Source organism: Leptonychotes weddellii, chromosome 4 (genome assembly GCF_054177405.1).
Source record: "Leptonychotes weddellii isolate Sample4059 chromosome 4, ASM5417740v2, whole genome shotgun sequence".
NCBI classification, from domain to species: Eukaryota; Metazoa; Chordata; class Mammalia; order Carnivora; family Phocidae; genus Leptonychotes; species Leptonychotes weddellii.
The window spans coordinates 72163399-72188392 of NC_138372.1; the positions used below are offsets into that span (position 1 = coordinate 72163399).

The 24994-nt window shown below is 39.8% G+C and overlaps 1 protein-coding gene across 3 annotated transcripts in view; it reads left to right on the forward strand.

Moving 5' to 3' along the window:
• Positions 1 to 5082: 5082 nt before the first annotated feature.
• Positions 5083 to 24994, forward strand: part of FNBP1L (formin binding protein 1 like) — a 96124-nt gene continuing 76212 nt past the window's right edge. The window contains exon 1 of one of the 3 annotated variants that reach the window (XM_031021433.2): positions 5083 to 5325. In XM_031021433.2, the coding sequence (XP_030877293.1) occupies positions 5302 to 5325 (24 nt within the window). In that variant the 5' untranslated portion in view covers positions 5083 to 5301. The remainder of the gene's footprint in view (positions 5326 to 24994) is intronic. The other 2 variants (XM_081818821.1, XM_006728860.3) reach the window with 2 other exon arrangements.

The window sequence follows — 24994 nt, forward strand, 5'->3', positions numbered from 1 at the left end:
TGACTTTTTAGTAAATCAATAACATGTTATAGTAAATATCAAATGACAAAGACTTAACAAACATTAGAATCCGAATAGGTAAACAGTAGAAACAAGGATTACCATGATAGGTAGGATTCTGTTACACAGGAAATGAAGGAAAAATTATGTTAGAACCTGGTATCCCAAATGCATCTGAATGGAGTCAATAAAATTAAAATTAATCATTCCATTTCAGAACTGTTCTCCTTAGTAGTTAAATTTTCATTTCCTTCAATGTTAATCTGTACAGGATTTCAACAGTGGTGTGCTGATGTTTAACGATTCCTTCTTCAAGGGAAAAGACAGCCCTGATTTGTAGCATTCGCCAATTCCATGGTGGAAACACTTTCACTATGACTGCTACCAAGTTAACATTTTTAACAATCTGTTTGCAAAACTCCTGAAAACTTAACAATTGGCTCTTGTGAGCCTGTAAAGGCTGGGTTTATTTCTATAAGTGCATATGGTACACCCGACTGGATTTCATAAAAAGAAAATAGAGAACGAGGTGTCCTTTTTTGTTAATTGATGTGTGTGTTTTTAAATTTGTCAACACAGGCAAAATCCCCACAAAAAAAAAACAAACAAACAAAAACAAATGAATGCTTTAAGAGTTTAATTAATGGAAATTTTGAATGGATTTGGGAAGGTGCAATAATCACCTGAAGAAAACTCTATGTAACTTTTGTTCTACTAGGTCTCCTGACTCTAAAGAGAATTTTATCTAAATAAATACCTAAATGCTTTTAAAGTCACATGGTTCTATAATAACCAGTGGGAAAGAATCAGTCATCACAGAAAATTGGCAATGAGTTATCTCTTTAAACAAATTTATTCCATTTGATTTACATAAGATTTTCTGTCTTTTGTTTTTCACTTTTTTTGTTAAGTTTCATTAGAGCAATTATATAAAATGCTTCAAATAGATTCAGTAACGGACAGCAGAATCCCCAGAGACAAAATAGTAGGTGGTTTTCTTTCTTTCTTTTTCTTCAGTGAGCCACTTTTAAACTATCCCCTTGAAGTTTTGAATTTCTTCCAACTCTTGGTTAGGAAAATCGGCAGTGCAGAAAGCAGTGATGACTATTAACTCCTCAGTGCCATTCTTCACTTGGCTGGCATGGATCTGTATTCTGGCATGATCCCGTTTCTGCTGTGGTGCTCCATTCGAAGCATTAAAATGGAGGTGCCAAGTACATCGTCTTGGTATTCCTCCTAAAATAGTGTTAGCTTGATTGTTCTGGCCTACCTATGTTGATAATGATTCTATCTGTGGACACTTGCTATAATTTTAATACATAATCTTAAGATACTTAAATGGCAAGAAAGGAGTTGCTATTGTTTATACTATAGATTTCCTTTCAATAGTGGAAATTCTTTATGATTGGTAACTGTATATCGGTGGAACATTGATACATGTATGTTGAGAAAAGCTTTCCATATTCGAGGTGTTTAGATATAAAGTTTTTTTTCTTTGAAGACACTTTACATTACTAAGTTTATTTATTTTATTTTATTTTATTTTTTTAACTATTTTTTTTTAAAGATTTTATTTATTTATTTGACAGAGAGAGACACAGCGAGAGAGGGAACACAAGCAGGGGGAGTGGGAGAGGGAGAAGCAGGCTTCCTGCCAAGCAGGAAGCCCGATGTGGGGTTTGATCCCAGGACCCCGGGAGCATGCCCTGAGCTGAAGGCAGACGCTTAACCGACTGAGCCACCCAAGTGCCCCATTCATTACTAACTTTATATATGGAATACTTTTGCAAAAATTTAGTTTTAAGACAAGAGATTGGTTTATGGTTGAAGGTTGATGTATTTGGGCTAGTAAATTATTCTATATTCCAGAATGCAGCAGTGAACAGTTATCTTTTATAATCTGACTTAATAAGGGAATTCATGCAGGGAAAATTTGAAACTGGAAAGGGCATTAGCTAAATGTTTATAACCAAGAGACTGTACAAGGAACTTACATTCGAATTAATACAAGATAAAAACATGCAAAAGAAAATATAACACTTCAATGGCTTATCATAGAGCAGAATTCAAATATATGCCTGAAGAGAAAATGGATTCAATAAAAATTATTTTCCATAATTAATAAAAAGTGTAATAATTTTTAAAATTGCTAATGAGTCTGTGTAATTTGAGCTCTTTCAAATTTACTCAGTAGAGTGGCTGCATTGTAAAACTATGTGGAGAAAGCTAAAATGATATTATTTCCTCAATTCCTTCTTAGTGTTGATTACCTTATAAAATATGTAAAAGAAACAGAAACTCTTTGGTAATGGATTATCAAAATAGGTCAAGTAGCAAAAAGGTATAAGATAATTGGTTTGACGGAATTTTGTATCCCTTAATGATGCAAAATATGACTTGGGGGTAGTAGCATCGGAAATAATAGATTGCTGTTATACTAAAGTGATTTTGCTTTCAAGATGCAAAGTCATGTTTTATCTTTTTTAGAGAGAAAAGTGATGTTTGAACTGCTCACAAAGTGCCTTGTCATGGGTCCATAAAGAATAAATCTTATATATATATGAATAATTTAAAACCCAGTGGATTCTGATTATGTAAAAAATCAACATTCTTGGGTGCTTGGGTGGCTCAGTCGGTTAAATGTTCGACTCTTGATTTCAGCCCAGGTCATGATCTCAGGGTCCTGAGATCCAGGCGGCAGGCTCTGTGCTGAGCATGGAGCCTGCTTAAGTTTCTCTCTCTTCCTCTCCCTCTGCTCTTCCGCCCACCCCCTGCCCGCCCTGCCCCCACACTCTCTTTCAAAAAAAAAAATCAACATTTTTTTTTTTAAAGATTTTATTTATTTGAGAGAGAGAGAATGAGAGAGAGAGAACACATGAGAGGGGATAGGGTCAGAGGACGAAGCAGACTCCCTGCCGAGCAGGGAGCCCGATGCGGGACTCGATCCCGGGACTCCAGGATCATGACCTGAGCCGAAGGCAGTCGCTTAACCAACTGAGCCACCCAGGCGCCCTAAGCAGAACTGAATAATTTATCTTTTCCTCCCTATCTAATCCCTCCAGCATTTGGAAATTCTCAATGAGTATTCTTACATTTTCATGGCAATATATTTATTTGCATAACTTCAACAAGAATCTGTTCTCCTAGTGACAGGACGCCCCTCAACATTTTTAAGAACTACCATGCTAATAATATATATTTGTGTGTGACTATATTTGTGTGTGTAAAGCACCTCTGGATGTTTGTTAGCTAAAATGTGCCTATACTATTTTAGAGATTGGTTATAGAAAGGAATACTTTGGAAGCTGATTCATCTTTATTATTTCTATAACATAATATAACACAGAACATACTCTTTTGTTGTGATAGTTTTCACTTTTTAATCATTTTTGCCTAAAGACTTTGAAGTAAATAGTGAATTTTAATATAAAATTTTGCAAGTTACAAATACTTATCAAGATTATCAAGTTAAGTTGGTTATATGAATTATATTTAAATTTTGTAGCAATGTAGGATAACAGAAATTTTCCCTGAATTTCTTGGCCAAAAATCTAACTTTTTGAAGAGAAATGAATTGTTCTAAGTGTGGAGTTCTGTTCAGAAACTTCGGGAGAAGAAAAATGTTCATCTAGGAGATAAGACTTCATGTTCATTTGGGAAATTGTGTAAACAGTATGGTTAAGGATAATCTTCAATGTGAATGGCAGATTATTTTATTTTTTAAAGGGAAAGCATGAAATTTTGGCTTCAATTATGCTCCACATGTCTTAACTTTTATGACAATACTTACAGTAAACCTTAGTATTGGAATGGTTCTGAATAATGAGACATCCATTTAATAAATATACTTTCCATTACTAATCTTACTTGTAATTGCTAAATGCATTCATGATGTCTAGGGAGTTAAGAGAGGAGAAATTTCCTTTCAATAGTGGAAATTGACAGGACTGAAGGACTGAAGCAGAAAAGATTAGGGCACCAGAGCAGGCCGTATAAGGGGAGGAGTTTCAAATGCTGACACTCCGGTTTGGAGAACTTCTTATGTTCAGCTGTCATAACACTGAGGAGTACTGTGCTAGTGACTGGACTGGAGTGTGTGTGTGTTTGGGAGACAAGCAATTAACGCTAAAGCATATGTTAGGAGTTGCTAAGTGTATCTGGTATCTAATAGTACCCGCCAAACCGGCTGATTGCAGTTAATGATTGCTCAGAAAGGCCGGGAAATAACTCCACAGAGGAAAAAGGAAATGGTGGACCGGCCTCCAAGATTCCCATATTCTGAGTGAGAGGTGTCTGAAGTTCCAATAGGCTCTTTGCACTACCGAAGAGGAATCTGGTCCGCGTCCAGCCCCCACAGACCAGGTACCCATTCCTCCGCTGGGGCAACCTACCGCTGGGGCAACCTACCGCTGGGGCAAGCTCGGTTCTCGTTTCCTGCAGGTGACAGCTCGGCTCACATTGGTCCGCGTCTTTCATCTCTTGTTACGGCAACATCCCAAAATGAATGCTGAAAGATCTGCCTCTTTTTATGATTTCCTTACAGAACTTATAAAATTAAAATGTTTTATTAAAAATAGAATCGGGGCACGTTGCATTCACATTTGACGTTCAACGACTACACATTTTGGTTATTCCCAAGATCACCTTACCAATCAAGACTTTAAAAAAAATAAACACAAATCTCCGACTACGTAAACCCAAGGATTTGTTAAGAGGCATCTGCCAGGATTTCGCCCACGTGGAGGACGCAAAAGGCAGGAAGGGAGGGTGACTGGAGTTGGCTCATCTAAGGGGTCTAAGGGGTCTCAGGGCAGAGAAGGGTGGTGGGCGTCTTTCCCTTCTCTCCCTTTCCACCTTGGAGACAGCGATGCGAGTGGCGGCGGCGGTGGGATTGTCCGAGACCCAACGGGCAAGCGGGAAGAGACCTAGCAGGTGAACCAGCGGGGTGGGAGACCCTTCCGCGAGGGAACTCGCCCGCGGAGGCCCAGCGAGAGCGGGTCCGCCGCGATCCCAGGGTGCACCGCGCCCCGCCCCCTCCCCTCTCCGCGTCCCGCCTCCCCTCAGCCCGGGCCCCCTCCCTGCCGGCTCTGGGAGGCGGGGACGCGGCGTCGGCGGCGGCTTCTCCAGTCGCGTCTTTCTCACTCACTGGGGAGCCCGGCGGTGGCGGCACCTTCGGAGGCAGAGCGGCGGAGCTCCGAGCCCGTCGGCCAGCCAGTGGGAGGTCGGACAGACTAAGGGCAGATCCGACAGACGGACGGACAGCGGAGCGGCCAGACGCCCCGAGTCGCCTCAAGTTCCGCCATGAGCTGGGGCACAGAGCTGTGGGTGAGTCCGGGTGAGGGGCGCCCCGCGCGGACTCCGGCCCGCGAGGGGCGCGGGCCGGGCAGGCGCCGCTGACCGTCGGCGGCCAGAGCGCTTTGGGTCATCCCCGCCTCTGGCGCTAGGGGAGGGCGGGGGTTCCACTCTTCTTTGTGTGCAGACCCCTCTTCCCTCTCGGCCGGGGTTGAGTGGGCTGCTGGTCTGCGCTCCCGCCTCTGCCGCCGCGGCCGGGCTGAGGGCAGCGCCGTGGACGGCGGGGAGGAGCGGCCCGCGGGGCTCCCGCGTCCGCCGCCATCCTTTCCCTTTCCCTGTCTCTCCTTCGTCTTCACTTTCCGGACGCCTGGCTCGTTGCCGGGCCGCGCTCCTCTCCCTTTGTATCTCTTCGCCCGGAGGCGGGGGAGGGGGTCCATTGTCCCGAAGGGGCGCTGTTCGCGGGCGGGGAGGGGGCCCGCTGTGGCCCCCAGCCCGGGCGAGGGTCCCCGGGGCGAGGGCGTCGCCGGGCCAGGACGGCGCGGGGAGCCTCGAGGCGCCGCCCACCGCCCTCGCCCCAGGTAGGGGGAGCCTGGCGGCTTTGTTCCGAGCCCGGCCTCCCGCCAGGCAGGCCCAGCCCACAAACCCATTTCCCTCTCCCAGTCTGTGTGCCCCGAATCCGCGCGTGGCCTCGGGGACTCCGGCTGGGCTATCCCCGGCTGCTACCTTGGGCTGGGGGGGAGGGGGGTTGGCTTTTGGAATCTGAATTAAATTGATGGATCGACGGGGAAGCCAATTTTGCCGAAAGGAGCGTAGGGCTTCCCGATAGCTTTACTTCCCCTTCCGCCGTTCTTTATTCCCACTCGTTCTCCCTGTTTTCTCTTTCCTCCTTGCCTTTCTTGGGCGCTGAAGGTTTGAGACAATGCCCAGTGTTTGGCCAAGGTGCGGGTGGACTGAAATAGGTCGGAGAATTTGCTCGCGACGCGGCTAAACAAGGGTGGAGGTGTGGAGGGTAGTGATTTCTCAGGTGCAGCCGAGGGACCCGGGGAGTGGGGGCGCTGTCCCGAGAGCTGCCGGGCTTCAGCCACTCCCCTTTTTATCCCACCTGTGCACATTTTCCGTGCCTTTTGTTAACGAGGGTCTTGTGAAACCACTGCAGAGAAAGGGGAGAAAGAACTTTTTTATCTCGGTAGGAGCATGTAGGATGCGAATGAAGGTAGATTGGTTAATTGAAGGGCAAAATGTTTTCTTCGGTTATTTTTCACCTCTTAACCACAGATTGGGAATCTTAGAACTGAAAGAGACTTGAGAATTCATCTAGGAGAACACTTAGCCAGCCCAGGAATCTCCTGCAACATTCCGGACAAGTGTTTGCCCAGTCTGTAAACACACCACCCAAGAGAAAATACCTCAGACATTCGTTTCTTAGATAGCATTAATTGTTCTTATATTAGAGAGGATTATGTAGTAAATGAATTATATAAAATTTAACCCTTTACTTTAGATTCTCAGGCATTATTGGTCTTTTCCCTTTGATTTTGTACATTTTATAATTGATTATAGTGCGTCGTCAATTAAAGTAGATGGATGTAGTTTTATTTTCCATTTTTATAATTAGAAAACATATTTTTTACACACTTAAATGATCCACGTTTCAGAGGAAGCAAAAATGTACTCAGAATATTTTTTTAAAGTACACATAGGAAGAGTAGAGTAATATTTAGATTTAACTTTTAGATTTAAAAAGCACTTTCTATCATACTACAGAAAAACAGTTTGAAGGAGAAACAGTATTTTAGTGAAGATTAAAATGCGATTTTTAAAAGTTTTTTTAAGTTATAATTTATAGTGCATTCAGAAGTGATTAGCAATCCCACATTGTCTCCCGTAATTTGGTTAGTTACTTTCAGCATTTGAATAGTTTCTCAGCAGTTTGGAAAGGTAAACTGTAGAAGAGATGGGAATTTCTGTTAACTAAAAAATGTTTTGTAGCGCTTTGGAAATTATGAAAAAAGGTTTTAAATTAAGTTTCCTCTTAAAATTTAATGCACCATGTTTCAAATTTTTTAGTGGTTTTAGGATTTGAGGGAGAGATTTATTAGAAACTAAATGATAGAGAATCAACCAGTATCATCTGGATGCTTAAACCTTAGGTAAGTAGAAGTTGTTGTCGCGGGGTATTGTTAGGACCAGAAGAGACCTTAGAAAAATTTGATTGGACTTCCTGTTTTTACTGTTCTGTTTTGAATAAGGATATTGTGCTTCCAGTGGATTGTAACAAACACCTATACTGTGCTCTTGTTATTGAGGAATTTGAGGTTGGGAGAATTCTCTTGAAATTCTGAGTTTAGAAACCAGTTCTATTATTTCATGTTTAGGATCACATTACTATCCCAAAGGTTTAATTATTGGAACATGTTGTTACAAAAATATGAATGCAGTTATGCACTCAAGCTTAAGTTTTTTCCTTATGTTCTTTGGAGTTTCATTGCTATTTTAATGCTTTTTAAGTCTTATGTTAAATTTGAAAATAATAAAATAGAGAACCACTTTAGTACTGACTCTGGGGTACAGAACTAATAGTGATAGGCTAAGTCTGTTATGTCAGACTTTGTTGTGTGTGGTTGTGAGGGGATATAAATTAACTGGTACTAGATTTGAGCTGTGCTTCAAGGTATTTCAAGGGTTCCAAATGAACATTTAAGTAAGCATTGAATATATGCTAGAGACTTGGTTCTGTGTTCTGGGTAATATCAGACAAAGAGATGACAGTGTCTTCATTTCTTCAGGCTGCAACATAATTATAAGATAGCATCTTAAGTGTTGTTTATTGTGTTGATTTTTTTTTTTTATTATCACAGGAAGAATGGTTGGATCAAAAAGAGTCCAAGTATGAATCAATGATTTCACAAATCAGATTTTGTAATTATTAGCTCTTTTTACAAGGAAGAAAATTAGAGTTGGAGAAGTTATATGTTTAGTCAATAAGTTTTATTTATTACGAGATACTTTTTTGGTGTTTGAGGCGCCAAATTTTGCCAGGAAAAAAAAAATGTGTATGGATTGTGAATGTGTGTATAGATATGAAAAAAATATGGCTGAGCACGTTATATTCATATCATGATTTATTCAGAAATTTGCTCCCCAAGGGAAATGAAGTGACTCTTCTGGAAGTTAGAAGGTAGCTTCCAATATCTGACTTAATTTATTAGGTCTTATAAACCTTTTTTATTTATTTATTAAAAAAATTTTTTTTTATTTTTAAAGATTTTATTTATTTATTTGACAGAGAGAGACACAGTGAGAGGGAACACAAGCAGGGGGAGTGGGAGAGGGAGAAGCAGGTTTCCCGCCGAGCAGGGAGCCCAGTGTGGGGCTCGATCCCAGGACCCTGGGATCATGACCTGAGCCGAAGGCAGACGCTTAACAACTGAGCCACCCAGGTGCCCCCTGATAAACCTTTTTTATGCCTTAGTTTCCTGGTCTATGTGATTTTTGGCCCTTAGTTTTAAGAGTATATAATTTAAAAGCCATTGTTATTTTCACTAAATTATTAAGTGCATTTGACAAAGCTCGTTCCCTTTTTTTTTAAGATTTTATTTATTTATTTGAGAGAGAGAGAGTACAAGCAGGGAGAGGGGCAGAGAGAAAAGCAGACTCCCTGCTGAGCGGGGAGCCCTACTCAGGGTTCGATCCCGGGACTCTAGTCTCATGACTTGAGCTGAAGGTAGATGCTCAACTGACTGAGTCACCCAGGCATCCCGCTCATGCTCTTGATTCAGTGGATACCCCCAGTCTTAACCCTTAATGCTTCTTTATCTTTGTCCTTATAGCATTTATTTAATATCTATGCTGTAAGTGTACTAGACTTTTGAGTCTTGGGAATATAGAACTGGATTAATCTCTGTTTTCACTGACTAAAACGATGCCTATAGCTGATCACGCATGTTTTGCCCAATTGAATTCATAGTTCATTATCTAGAATATTGATTACTGATTAAAAAGTGCATCCTGGAGGATGGTCTTTATGGTTCTGAAGGCCTTTGTAGGTGATGATGGATTAAGTGGTCTAGATAACAGTTCAAGAATGTCTAAATAAGTTGAAACCAAGATTATGAAGTTAAGGTTTAGTGTTTGGGTTAGAAACTTGTACAGTTGGGGAAGAACTGACCTAAAGGTAGTTCTTGTGACTTTACCTGACTTATAGCTCTGTGATGTGACTGTAAAAATAGCTGGTGAAATAAATCTTAGACCACATTAATAGATTTGTCTAGAAGACAGCAGTGTAGTTCCATTGTAGTCCATAGTGGTTAGACTATCTCTGTAATACTGACTTGAGCATTACTTCACATTTTTTAGAAAATCCGTGTAGAGGAGGTTGACAGTGAAGACTCCTTGTTAATTAAAGTTAATGGTATTGCTTTTTTCAAAGGCCATGAAATTGCTGTAGGAATTTAGTTTAAACAATAAAGTAATTATTGAGTGTCTGTTATGGGGAAGCACTGTGAATGTATGGTGAAATTTATGAAGGTTTGTAATATGGTCCTGCTACGAGGAAACTTAGAGTCATCTTGAGGTGATATTCTTTCCTAACTCCAAAATACTCCTCTATGTTGGTATCACTGTCCCGAAGGTCTTCAGTTGACCAGTTCCTCTGAACCCCCCTTTTTTTCAGAGTACACATTCTGGATAACATCTTTCTTAAGGGACTACCACCTTATGTTACAGTTATTTCTTGTACATTCAAACCTTTGGAAAATAGTCATGGTATAAATATTTGTATCTTATGTTCCATTTTGTTGATAGGAATTGTTGTGTTCAATATTGTATTACAGCTATTGTTCTTAGTTAAGGAGGCTGAGAGTTAATCAAGACACCTATTTATGCCACCATTCTATCCTGACTGTATTAAGGTGGAAGCTGGAGAATGGCCTCTAACCAATATCTCTCCTCTGCATTTGCTGCTTCCTTAAACCACTCAGTTCCACTCCCCTTCCCTGCCTTTATTTTGGAACACTTAAGCTATTTCTCCTTCCCCCAGTCTGTAATTGTGAGTTTGGCTGGATACTTACAAGCCTATTTTACGGGGGAGTCTGGGTGGCTCAGTCAGTTGAGCGTCTGCCTTGGCTCAGGTTGTGGTCCTGGGAACAGTATACACGGGACTCCTTGCTCAGCGGGGAGTCTGCTTTTCTCTCTCCCTCTGCTCCTCCCCCTGCTCGTGCTCTCTCTCTCAAATAAATGAATAAAATCCTTAAAAAAATTTTTTACCAACTTTTTCCTATCCAAGAGCCCCTATTTGCAGGCAGAAAATAAGAGAATAGGGCGCCTGGGTGGCTCAGTCGTTAAGTGTCTGCCTTCGGCTCAGGTCATCATCCCAGGGTCCTGGGATCGAGCCCCACAACGGGCTCCCTGCTCCGAGGGAAGCCTGCTTCTCCCTTTCCCACTCCCTTTCTTGTGTTCCTGCTCTCGCTAACTCTGTCAAATAAATAAAATCTTTAAAAAAAAAAAAAAAGAAGAGAATAGTAATGATTTATAACTATGGCACTTGTAGGTGCTGTCTTATTTATTAGTCTTCAGTCCTTAAACATTTTTAGCTCAAGCAAAAAAGAAAAATTCTGTTTTGGGAACATAGTCCTACCTACAGCGTATTAAAAACTTGTGGGAAAAGATTATATAAAGGTTTTGTTTTATAGGAAACAAAAGCTGTTGCATGTATTAGTCCAGGCTTTGTAAATCAGATCTAACATAAAGATACTTGGCATGCGCTTTGGAATAAGGAATATTTTGCATATAGGTGCCTAAGTTCCTAGAGGGCAGAGATCATGTCTTATTAATTGCTTAATCATTGTCTGATTCATTGCTGTATTTTCCCTTGTCAGCACACCGCCTGGCATAGAGCCTGATGCTACTCAGATCTTTAGTAACTGTTTGCTGGATTGACCTGAGTGTAGTGGTTAGGTTTGGCTTGAATTTTGAGTATGGGATGGCTGAAAGTAGTGATGCAGGGTAGATTGGGACCAGGCTAAGAGGTTGATTTGGCTGAATGCTTGATTTACATTTTTTTCTTTAAGATTTTATTTATGTATTTGAAAGAGACACAGGGAGAGAGGAAACACAAGCAGGGGGAGCGGGAGAGGGAGAAGCAGGCTTCCCGCTGAGCAGGGAGCCCGATGTGGGGCTGGATCCCAGGACCCTGAGATCATGACCCGAGCTGAAGACAGTCGCTTAACTGACTGAGCCACCCAGGCGCCCCTTGATTTACATTTATGAACACACACACACACACACACAGGTATTTATTTATTAGCATATAATAAACTTGATTTTTAGACCATTTAAAAATCCACAGAAGGAAGTTGTAGTTTGTGTTAGTAGAAGGGATTATTTCTTCCTTCTGAATGCTTTAGTGGCAGGAGGAAGAATCCCCCTGGGTTTTAAAAGATGAAAGTTTATTGATTTTATCACCTCTGCAAGAATATTTGAAGGGTGTTCGTTCTTTTAACAATGTGTTATTGGTATTTTTTAAATTGGTATTTTTTAATATTGGTTTTTTTTTTTTTTTAAAGATTTTATTCATTTACTTGAGAGAGAGAGAGAACACATGAGAGGGGATAGGGTCAGAGGACGAAGCAGACTCCCTGCCGAGCAGGGAGCCCGATGCGGGACTCGATCCCGGGGCTCCAGGATCATGACCTGAGCCGAAGGCAGTCGCTCAACCAACTGAGCCACCCAGGCGCCCAATATTGGTATTTTTTAAATATATGTTACTTCTGCAGTTTGTTTATACTGTTTTTCCTTATATATGAGTTAGTGTTTTTACTTCTATATCAGTTTAGTTCCAGTGCTTTTTCTGAGGCTGAGAGGTGTTCATTGGGAAATGTAGTAAGTTTTGATTCTCCCAGTTTTGCTCTAATTAATAGCTTCATGAGCTGATCATGCACTAATTTTCTCATATAACAAAAATATTTTGGAATATTTTGAGGTATCACCTTTAATTGATGGCAGAATGATAGATGCTTTAAAATTGAAAATTGTGCTTAAAAATAATCTGTTGATACAATTAATTTTAATATTGTCACCTGTGCTTTTAAGCATTTTCCTTTTTTTCTTATAATAAATTGTATTCTGTGATTACTTTTACAGGATCTTCATTGACTAGTTCTTTAAAACCACCTCTTTTACACCATAGGGAGCTGCTGTAAGGCATTGTAAGATGATGTCTGACTGCTTTTTGTAATGTGGGATTTAGCATTTAGAATTTGGATAGAGCCCAAGAGAAAGAAATCTAGAACAATAAGAATAAAAGTTTTTGTAAAATGTCCCTATTGCATCCAAATTAGTTATTGATATTTGGGGCTTAGGAGCAATTTTTCCTTAAGTTCTTGATGGAAAACTAATCATCAGACTTTCACGATGCCTCATGAAATATGTGAAGTATTACTATTATATATTTCTTGTAGTTTGAAAAAATATAAATGTTTATATAGAGTCAAATTTTCCTGTTTTTTTCCACACCATTATTTGTTGTTTCCAGAGTGAAAGTCATCTGTTTTGTTCCTGCTGTAGCCCTGCTGTATACCTAATTTGTTCAGAAGGAATGGGCATATAATAGGCACTGAATTATTTGTTGAATGAGGAAATCAATGAATTGCTATAACTCATATCATCAGATGTTTTGCATACTAAGTGTATTTAGGCTTTTTCCCCCAGCATGTATATTTCTTTTATCTTTAACTTTAGGGATCCTTTGTTTTTAAGTAGATTCCACACCCAGTGTGGGACTTGAACTCATGACTCCCAGATCAAGAGTTGATGCTCTACCGACTAAGCCAGCCAGGTGCCCCTTTAGGGATCCTTTTTATAATCTGGAAATATAACTGATTGTGCCTATTCATATGAAATTTTTTTCTTTTAGGTCTGGAATTCTCATTTCCTTTATTGAGTACAAATGATTATTTTTTAGTGATGGCATATCTTATGACCCTTTGGATTCTAAAGATTTTTTTTTTTATTATTTGAGAGAAAGAGCAGGAGAGAGAGCGAGCACAAGTGAGAGGCAGAGAGAGAAGCAAACTCCCTGCTGAGCAGGGAGCCCCGATGTAGGGCTCAATCCCAGGACCCTGGGATCATGACCTGAGCCGAAGGCAGGCACTTAACTGACGGAGCCACCCAGGCACCCCGAACCTTTGGATTCTAAAAATGGGAACAGTTAACATTCTCATGTAAATTATCTGAGCCTTAATGAATTGGGAAAACATAAAAGATTGGTTTTTAGTGAGTACAAGTGTTGATTCTGAGAGATTTTTGACAGTGTTAGTGGTGGTTAGTTGAGATTTTTTTTCCATTAGAAATTATAAAAGTCAAAATTATTGAAACAGCTGTGGTAAATAGCTTTTGAATAAATACAAACTATAACTTTTGAGTCAGTTTTCTAGACTTAGATCACGAACTAAATAACATCTTTTACTGTTTGCCAAGGCTGAATATAATCAACATTTGTTAACTTTTTGAGTCAACATTTGTTAACTTCTTTTACCTTCATTTTTTTTAAGTTTCATTAAGATATAACATTCATACATTAAAGTGTACAGATCTTACATGTACAACATTAAGATTTTTTAAAAAAAAATAAACACACTTCTGTAATTCCCACTAAGATGAAGATACAGAAGTTGCCTTCATGCCATTCCCAGTAAATATCTGCCCAAAAGTAACCACTATTCTGACTTGTATTGCCTTTGATTATTTTGTAGGTTTTTTAAACTTCACATGAATATTATCATGCATTGTATATTCTTTTTCGTCTGTCTTCTTTCATTTAACATGTTTTATGTGAGAATCATCCTTTATGTTTACTTTGTGGTATTCCATGTTATGTATAGGATTTGTATTTTCTTTTTCTGTGTGCCTGTGGTCACTCCTAGTCTGGGACCACCTTAAACCAAGTTCAGGGCTTGAAATTCCTTTGTATGGTTGTTGGGTTTTGATTTCTGTCCCTATATCTTGTGCTATGTTATCAAAACAAAGATCCTGTTTTTCAGGATTGGCAAACATCCTCAGGGAAAAAGTAGCTTATATGCTTTTTTTTTTTTTCTTCCCTTTTTGGGTTCTCATTTTTTGCTTGTGACTTTGTAATTCCTTGTTATCTTGGCTGGTCTTTGATGCTTTACATTTTTGAAATATATTTTATCCATATTTCAAAGTTGTTACCCAGTAGAATAGTGATAGGTGATCCAAAAAACCTAGCTTGCTACTACTGGAAACTGAAAATTGTTACACTGAGTTTTTAATTATTTTGCTATTGTATTTTTAATTTCTAAGAGCTGTTTTTTTGTTTGTTTTCTCAGTGTACTTCTTTTTTTCTTTTTTTTTCTTTTTTAAAGATTTTTTATTATTTGACAGAGAGAGACACAGTGAGAGAGGGAACACAAGCAGGGGGAGTGGGAGAGGAAGAGGCAGGCTTCCCACTGAGCAGGGATCCTGACCCTTAACGACTGAGCCACCCAGCCGCCCACCCCCCCTTTTCTTTTTATTAAAATGTTTGTTTATTCATGAGAGTCAGAGAGAGAGAGAGGCAGAGGGAGAAGCAGGCTCCCTGCCTAGCAGGAAGTCCGATGCGGGACTGAATCTCAGGACCCTGGGATCATGACCTGAGCCAAAGGCAGACACTTAACCATCTGAGCCACCCAGGCGCCCTTTTTTTTTCTTTTTTAAAGTAGTTTCCATGCCCAGTGTGGATCCCAGTGTGGGGCTTGAACTCATGACCCTGAGATCAAGAGTTGAGCTGAAATCAAGAGTCGGACGCTTGGGTGCCTGGGTGGCTCAGTTGGTTAAGCGACTGCCTTCGGCTCAGGTCATGATCCTGGAGTCCCGGGATCGAGTCCCGCATCGGGCTCCCTGCTCGGCGGGGAGTCTGCTTCGTCCTCTGACCCTATCCCCTCTCATGTGTTCTCTCTCTCTCATTCTCTCTCTCTCAAGTAAATGAATAAAATCTTTAAAAAAAAAAAAAAAAGTCGGATGCTTAACCGACTGAGACACCCAGTTTTCTGAATGTACTTTTAACATAGCATCCTCCACTTACCTTCTCTTAGGTCTTTGTGTATACCAAAAATAGGTTTTTTGTTTTATTGTGTTTAGTTTTCTTACCCTTGCATAATATTTGTAGCCTCTAAGTTGCTTTGTTTCCCTTTTTGCTAGTTTTGGTTCTTGTTTTTTATGTTAGAGACTTTCTTGAAATATTTTGTGACCCCAGGATCCTGGAAAGATGTCTGCTAAGATTAGGGCATACTGAGGGGCTCCTGGGTGGCTCAGTCGTTAAGCGTATGCCTTCGGCTCAGGTCATGATCCCGGGGTCCTGGGATCGAGCCCCACATCGGGCTCCCTGCTCGGCAGGAAGCCTGCTTCTCCCTCTCCCACTCCCCCTGCTTGTGTTCCCTCTCTCACTGTGTCTCTCTCTGTCAAATAAATAAATAAAATCTTAAAAAAAAAAAAAAAGATTAGGGCATACTGACTTCTGATATGCCCTACCTGTAAGTTTAGGGTTTGGGCCATTTGAAATTTTTGATCCCTTTAAGGGTTTTTGCTTAATAGTTCCCCCTGGGATTGTTCAGATCTTCTACCTCTTTTCCAATCCTATTGTGAAAGCTCAGGAGGTGTATACTGTAGTCTTTCTTTTGAAGTCACACTTATCACTGCTGTTTATGGTGCTGGGGGCTACAACTTGGTTTTTTTTTTTTTTTTAACAGGTGCTTAAACAAATAGTTTGTCTTATACAATAAGATATTGGGTAGGCAGTCACTGGCTTGGATTTAGAACTTAGCACTTTCAGGACTGTTTTAGACTTTCCCTCAGTTGCAAGTTCCAGCTCCAACCATCTTGTCTGTATTTAAGGCCAAAAAAAGAAAAAAAAGGAAAGTAAGAAAAAGAAAGAGTAACAACATCAAATATGTCTGCCTCTTTGTCAGGAAGGCAAAAGCTTTCCCAGTGTTTCTACAACAAACTTCCCCTTAGGTCTCACTATCCAAAGCTGGGCACATTGCCACCTGAACAAGAGTAGGTTTCATTAGAAAGGAAGAAAGGGAATAAGTATAAGGTACCCCAAAATAGAGAATTTATGGTGTCTGTCCTCAGGGAATTAATGACTGCTTTGTAGAGGCACACACACACATGCATATTTATTTATTTATGGATATTTGAATAATAGCAAGAGGGTTAAGAAAAGGCAGTAATACAAGTGATGAAGCAGATATTTTAGAGTTGAGGTCTTTCAGAGTCTAACATGGCCCACCATCATTTTAAGAGCTTGATGGTAAAGGGCTTTTGTGTCTTACCTGGAATTTATAGCCCACCTTTTGTTTGCCATACTGTGCCATGTTGATATCACCCTGCCAGAATAGATGGGTGTTTTGCATAATGGTCAGAATTGATGGTCAGGGCTTGTTGAAGTTTACCTAACCTCAGGCTGAGTGAAGGAAGTTCCGAACTGCAGGGACTGAGGAAGGGGTAGTGAAAAAGAAGTCCAGAAGTTTATTTTGTGAGGAGAAAGTTTTCCTGGATGTTGGAAACAATAAAGATCTCCTGTAATGACCCAGGTCTCTTAGTCATGTAGATATAATACCAAGCTATAAAATTGACTCCAGGAAGTAAGAGGCCATCAGCCTGGAGTTACTGGCACTTGCTTTTCTATTGATACATCAGAATGGTACATTTCTTACAAATAATGAATATTAGTATATTATTATTAACTAAAATCCAAAGTTTATTCAGATTTCCTTAGTTTTTACCTAATGTCTTTCTGTTCCATGTTACATTTAATTTTCATGTCTCCTTAGGCACTTCTTGTCTGCCATTTTCTCAGACTTGTTCTTGACCTTGAGAATTTAGAGGAGTATTGGTCAGGTATATTGCGGGGTGCCTCTACTGGAATTTGTTTGATGTTTTTATTTGTGATCGGACTGGGGTTATGTGTTTTGGGGAGGATGATCAAGTGCCATTTTCATCACATCATTTCAAAGGTACATATTATCAATAGGATTTATTACTGTTTGATTTTGCTCACTTGGCTGAAGTAGTGTTTGTCATATTTCTTCCCTGTAAAGTTATTTTTTCCCCTTTTTCTATACTGTACTCTCTGGAAGGAAGTCACTGTTGTAGCCCACACTTAAAGAGAAAGGGGTTATGCTCCCTTTTTTTATGATTGGAGTAGCTACATAATTTATTGGAATTCTGCATGGAAAATTTATCTCTTCTCCCCCATTTATTAATTTACTCATTCATTTATAGCAGTATGGACTCAAGGATCTAATCCAATGCTGCTTCATTTATTTTGCTCAGATTGTTCCAGCTTTGGCCATTGTGAGCGCTTTCAGTTGGCTGCTGTGCCCCTGTAACACATCTCCATCAGTAAGGACTTTTTAAAAAAAAAAAGATTTATTTGAGAGAGAGAGCGCGCATGAGCAGGAGGAAGGACAGAGGGAGAGGGAGATAGGGAAAGCAGACTACCCACTGACAGGGAACCCGACATGAGGCTCGATCTCAGGGTCCTGGAATTGGATGCTCAACCAACTGAGCCACCCTGGCACCCCAATAAGGACTTTTTTAAAGAACAACTTTACTTCCTTGGACTATAAGATGGTCCAGGCTCATCTTGCATATTTTCTGTCCCAGTCCTAGAATCAGCCATTTCTACAAAGGGCCCTGGTTCCTTTTATTGGAGAATGGTATTAGAGACCAAGATACAGGTGGTAGATGTGCTTGCTACTGCAGTTTTATTCTTTTAGTCCCTCTCAGCTGATAAAACAAAGAAATACATGTGTAGGTGCACTGTATCTATAAATAATTCTATATGTCATAATATGTGTCTATATTAAATTAAATATTTAATGATGTCTCCAACAGTAATCCATTTGTATATGTATCCTCCTAGCCTCTTCTTGCTTCTCTGTAAATTCCCACTTGGGACAACTCTCTTTGGCTGCCATCCATTTGCTTAATTGTTCCTTTTCAGTATAGCTGTAGTATAGCAGTATCAGAGTTATTAACCTGTAGCCCTGTGGGGAACAACTTTATCAACTAGAGTACAGTGCTTATATGCAGTTCCTTTTCCCCCTAGTTCTACAGACTCTTAATTCTTAGTTACTTACGTCAGCACCATTTACTCCCCCCAGCCCCCTCAGTGAACTTGTTTCATACATTTATAATACAGTTAAGATTTTTTTTTTTTTTTAATCTCAGTCTGCATTCTTTCTTGGGATCCTCTGACTTTCTCAATGATTTTTTAAAAAATTGCATAGATAGGGGCACCTGGCTTGCTCACTTGGTTAAGCTATCCTGTTGATTTCAGCTCAGGTCATGATCTCAGGGTTGTGAGATTGAGCCCCATTTGGGGCTCCAGGCTGGGCATGGAGCCTGCTTAAGATTCTCTCTCTCCCTCTCCCCTTGCCCCCACCAGTACCTCCCCTGCTCGAAGTCTCTCTCTCAAAAAATAAAATAAAATAAAATAAAAAATTGCATACACTAAGGCTATGACTAATAGACTAAGGCTCGTTCCTTGTGCTGTGAATTCTGTAGGCTTTGACGAAGGTATAATGTTATGTATCCAACATTCCAAGATCATATAAATAATAGTTTCACCTCTTAAAAATCGCCTGTGGCCTATCTCACCCCTGTTAGGATAGCTACTGTGAAAACAACAACAAAAAAAACAAGTGTTGGTGAGGATGTGAAGAACTTAGAACCCTGTGCACTATAGGTGGGAATGTAAAATGGTGCAGCTACTGTGAAAGACAGTATGGTGGTTCCTCAAAAATTAACCATGGAATTACCGTATAATCCCGCAATTCCATTTCTGAGTATATACCAAAAGAATTGAAAGCAGGGTCTTTTTTGTTTGTTTTAAAGTAAGTTCTACATCCAAAGTGGGGCTTGAACTCAAGACACTGAGATCACAAGTTGCATGCTCTACCTACTGAGCGAGTCAGGCGGTCTGAAACCAGGATCTTGAGAGAGATTTGTACACCCACGTTTATAGCATTATTCACAGTAGCTAGAGAGTAGCAGTCCAGGTATTGATCAACAGATAAATGGATAAACAAAATGGTGTGTAGATACAATGGAATGTTATTAAGCTTTAAAAAAGAAGGAAATGCTGACCTTTGCTGCTGAAATGGATGAACCTTGAGGACATTATGGTAAGTGAAATAAGCCACAAAAAGAAAATACTGTATGATTCCACTTATATGAGGTACCTAGAGTAGTCACATTCATAGAGACAGAACATAGAATGGTGGTTGCTGGGGCAGAGGGGAGGAGGGAATGAGCAGTTATTGTTTAATGGGTATAATTTTAGTTTTGAAGATGAAAAGAATTCTGCTGATAGATGGTGGTGAATGTACTTAACACTGAATTGTACAGTTAAAAATGATTAAGATGGGGGTGCCTGGGTGTCTCGTTAAGTATCTGCCTTTGGCTCAGGTCATGATCCTGGGGTCCTGGGTTCGAGTTCTGCATTGGGCTCCCTGCTCCGCAGGAAGCCTGCTTCTCCCTCTCCCACTCCCCCTGCTTGTGTTCCCTCTCTCGCTGTGTCTCTCTCTGTCAAATAAATAATAAAACAAAATCTTTAAAAAAAATGATTAAGATGGTAAATTTTGTCTTATGTATATTTTTACTCCCCTCCACCAAAAAAAAAAAAAAAAACTCCCGTGTGCTGTTACCTGTTCATCCCTCCCTACCCAACTGATGATTTTTTTTTTTTAGTAGACTTCTTTTTAAATTAGCAGTTTTAGGTTCGCAGCCAAATAGAGCGTAAGGTAGAGATTTCCCATATGTCTCTTGCCCCCAGGTATGCATAGCTTCCTCCATTATCAGCATCTTCCACCAGAGTGGTACATTTGCCACAATTGATGGACCTACATTTACAGATCATTATTACCCAAATCCATAGTTTACATGAGGGTTCACTCTTGATATTGCACATTCTATGGATTTAGGCAAATGTATAATGACATAGCCACCATTCGGATATCATACAGAGTAATTTCACTGCTCTAAAAGTCCTTTGTGCTCCACCTATTAACTCTTCCTCCTTTCTAACCTCTGACTACTGATCTTTCTTTGGACTTTTCATCACCCTTAAAGCCAGTACCCATTAGGAGTAACTATTTCTCTCTCGTCCGCAAACTCAAGGGACCTTTAGGAAACCTTTAGGACCTTTAGGAAACCACTAATCTCTCTTTCACTAAGCATTTGCTTATTCTGGACATTTCATATAGATGGAATCATACAATATGTGGTCATTTGTAACTGGAATTTTTCAATAAGCATAACGTTTTCAAGGCTTATCTATGTTACAGCATATATAATTAAAATTCACTTTTTTCGGGCGCCTGGGCGGCTCAGATGTTAAGCGTCTGCCTTTGGCTCAGGTCGTGATCCCAGGGTCCTGGGATCAAGCCCCGCATTGGGTTCCCTGCTTGGCGGTAGGCCTGCTTCTCCCTCTCCCACTCCCCCTGCTTGTGTTCCCTCTCTTGTTGTCTCTCTCTGTCAAATAAATAAATAAAATCTTAAAAAAAAAATTCACTTTTTTCATTACTCATGCATATACCACATTTTATTAACCTATTCATCAGTTTATGGACATTTGGGTTGTTTCTACTTTTGGCTGTTATGAATAATGCTGCCATGAACATTTGTGGATAAGTTTTTGTGTGGACATAAGTTTTTATTTCTCTTGGGCATATACTTAGTGGAATTGCTGGGTCATATGGTAACTCTGTGTTTAACTGTTTGAGGAACTCCCAAACTGTTTTTGCATTTTACATTCCCACCAGCAAAATAGGAGGATTCTGATTTCTTCACATCCTTGTCAAAACTTGGTATCATGTGACTTTTTGATTATAGCCATCATAGTGGGTATGAAGTGATATCTCATTGTGGTTTTGATTTGCATTTACTTTATTGACAAATGATGTTGAGCATCTTTTTATGTGCATTTACATATATTCTTTGGGGAAATGTCTTTTGGCTTCAGTTATTAATGTTCACCTTAATTTGCTGTGGTGGTATGTATTAGTAAAATATAAATAAAAACCAGTATTGATGGCAGTGGTATTGTATTGAGAAAAAAAGAAATTTAATTGCAAAGCTAAGAAGATACAGATGTTTGATTTTGGCATTTAATTAGAGAAACTTAAAATCCAAGTGTAAATGTTAGCTATGCTCTCTTTTATGTTTAAGAAACTTTTCAGCTAAGTGGCACTCCACTTGGCTTTCTTCCTTTAGCTCTGACCATGATGGCAGTGCTTGTCATTGTCAAGTAGAAACTTGATGTTGTTCGATCTCAGTAGTTTCGGCTATGAAAGGCAAGGAAAGGTGGGGTCTAGGAGATACTTAAAAATAATGAAAACTTGGGGCACCTGGGTGGCTCAGTTGGTTAAACAGCTGCCTTCAGCTCGGGTCATGATCCCAGGGTCCTGGGATCGAGCCCCGCATCGGGCTCCCTGCTCAGCGGAGAGCCTGCTTCTCCCTCTTCCTCTGCCTGCCACTCTGCCTACTTGTGCTATCTCTCTGTCAAATAGATAAATAAAAGATATCTTTAAAAAAAAAATAATGAAAACTTCCGTATAATTCATACATGACCTTTTGAATTTTGAATTTTACTGCAGAATTTAGTTAATGTCTGGAACTAAGATAACTTTGTTCTTCAGATCTATTCTAAGAAGACTAATGGCAATATTCTTTTTTAGTGATGCAAGGTAACAAATGCTGCAGTAGTGTTTATTTACTTATTCTTTTGCAGATATAAAGTTAGTTGTTAACTGAAGTCACATTTTTGTTTTTCTTAGTATTTTGACTATATTATCTAGGTCGAGTACCTAGATATGTTTTTTTTTTTTTTTCTCCTTTTTTCTTTTCCTCTATCCTAATTGTTTCTTGGTTAGGTAAAATGTTGATCTGTTTCTGCATTCAACTTCTGATAGTCCAGAGGATATTCTTTATTTTGTGGATTTCATACACTTGAACAACAACAGTTCCTCTCTAGTTTCACTCAGCTTTTGATTATTTGGCCAGTTTGTCCTGGAGATCTGATTTATTAAGTTGTGGGGGTGTAGGTTGGTCAGCCATCTGGAGTTTTACAAAACTTTACTGGTGATTGTGGCTCTTACCCCTGGCTGAGAAACATTGTTTATTAGCAGACCTTAAAACTAACTTGGTGACCATTAGAATCATCTTGGGAATTTAAAGGCAGTAACAAGAAAACAAACTCCCAAGCTCTACTCTAACCTCCTTGATCAGAATCTGAAATATCTTTCTCCTTTAAAAGCAACCAGAGCTCCCTGGAGAAATAGCTAATTCCAGGGCTGGGGCAGGGAAACTACAAGATGAGCCTGAACTACATTGTTCTACAGGTAAGGAAGTGCTCAAAGTATGGTGAGGACATGTCAAACAGATCCCAGCTTAAAGGAGCTCCCACTGGCCAAATAATGGGACAGTTTAAAAATCAAAATAAATAGGGGCGCCTGGGTGGCTCAGTCGTTAAGCGTCTGCCTTCGGCTCAGGTCATGATCCCAGCGTCCTGGGATTGAGCCCCGCATCAGGCTCTCTGCTCAGCGGGAAGCCTGCTTCTCCCTCTCCCACTCCCCCTGCTTGTGTTCCCTCTCTCTCTTTCTCTCTGTCAAATAAATAAATAAAATCTTTAAAAAAAAAATCAAACTAAATAATGATGTTTTGAATGATAATCTATGGAATAAAATGGGAACTCATGAATACTGACAAAAATAAATGAATACATTGAAAGTTTGATGAAAAAGATAATTCATAGTTTCACAGTTAATCACAAAGGGAAAAAGAGTACTTTACACTGGAGAGGCTTGGTAGTTATCACCTTAATCAAGTGATCAGTTAGCATCACCAGTAATGGGACTAATTGAAGTCCTGTGCCACCTGACTGAAGGCAATGAGGAGACTGCATCATTTCCTGTGAAAGATGCTTAATCTGAATCATGGGGAAAGATCAGACAAACTCAGAATTGATGGTCATTATACAAAATAACTGGCTTGAAACCTTCAAAAGTGTCAAAGTCATTAAAGATAAGAAAAGACTAAGGAACTGTTACAGATTGAGGAACACTAAAGGAACATGACAATATTGTCACATATCATTCTTCTTTTTTTTTTAAGATTTTATTTATTTATTTGAGAGAGAGAATGAGAGAGAGCAGGGTCAGTGGGAGAAGCAGACTCCCTGCAGAGCAGGGAGCCCGATGGCGGGACTCGATCCAGGGACTCCAGGATCATGACCTGAGCTGAAGGCAGTCGCTTACCCAACTGAGCCACCCAGGCGCCCGTCACATATCATTCTAGACTTGGTCCTATTCTAAAGGACATTGTTGGACCAATTGACAAAACTTGAATGAGGTCTGAGAATTAGATGGCAGTATTGCATCATTGTTAACTATCTGATTTTGATGGCTATATTTTCATGTAGGAGAATTTCCATGTTTGTAGAAAATACATAGTAATGGATTTGGGTGTGAGAAAAAAAAGTAAATGGGAGGTGCGAGAAGTAGAAACAGCAAGTACACAAACAGCTCTTTGGAGGAATTTGCTAAGAAAAGAAAAATAAAGTGGGACTAGGTAGGGGAATGGAGTAACCGACTTTCTTGGTTTTTGTCTTTTTTTTTTAACATGGATATTAATGGGATGTATGTTTATGATGAATAGGAAAGATCTCGAGGATTGGGGAATTGATAATGTGGAAGAGGGTACAATTTTAGAATGTACTTAAGTAAGAAATGGCATGGGGTCCATGCACAAATGAAGGAATTGATCTTAGGAGCAGGGACCAAAAGAGCAGAGAAGAAGGTAGAGCACAGGCAGATAGTTTAATAATGTGAAGATGAGGTAATTATAGATTGCTTCAATTTTCCTAGTGAAAATAGAATCTAAATTAGTAGTTGAAAATGAGGAAAGATGGCATTGGAGGTTTCATGAGCAAGAGGAAGTGGCAAATTGTGAAGAGTAGGAGAGTGAACAGACCAGGAAAATGTAGGATTAAAGGTCACCCCTGAAGGCCCTCCTGAGTTTTGTGGTCAAAAATTTAAAAGTGAGACCAAGTAATATGGATGGCTGTTTTTCTCCAGCTCTGTTCAGCTGACATGATATAGGCCTATGGAGGAATTAGACAACTGTATGTAACCAGGATTGGATTTTATCAGAAGTACAACAAAGCAAGAGAAGGGCAAAGGAACTGAGGATGCTTGCAAGGGAATGATTACTGTGATAGACCAAATAAGACTATTTAACATTGACCCTCTCCCCATTGATGTTTTATTATTCATTTAGTACATTGAAGAATGTTTGGGAATCCAAAGAGTTCAGTTCAAATACTGAGTAAATTTAAAAGATTTTGCTGGCTTTTTTTCAACAGTTCATGAGTCAGGCAGGATCCAGTCTAGCAGATAGAAAAGGACCTCCGAGGAGCTGTACGAAATGAGACTTTTATAGGCAGAAGGGAGCAGGAACAAGGAAGTTAGCATATTGGTTATTGCAAGGTTACTTTCCTTTAGGGGATGACGGGTCTATCAGGAAGATTATCTAACTAATGCTGATCAGGTGACTCCTGATCAGTTTAAGATTTCATTTCTGGGAGAGCCAAAACTGTAATTAAGTCTCAGTTTGGTTATGTGTGACTTAGCATAAGCAAATC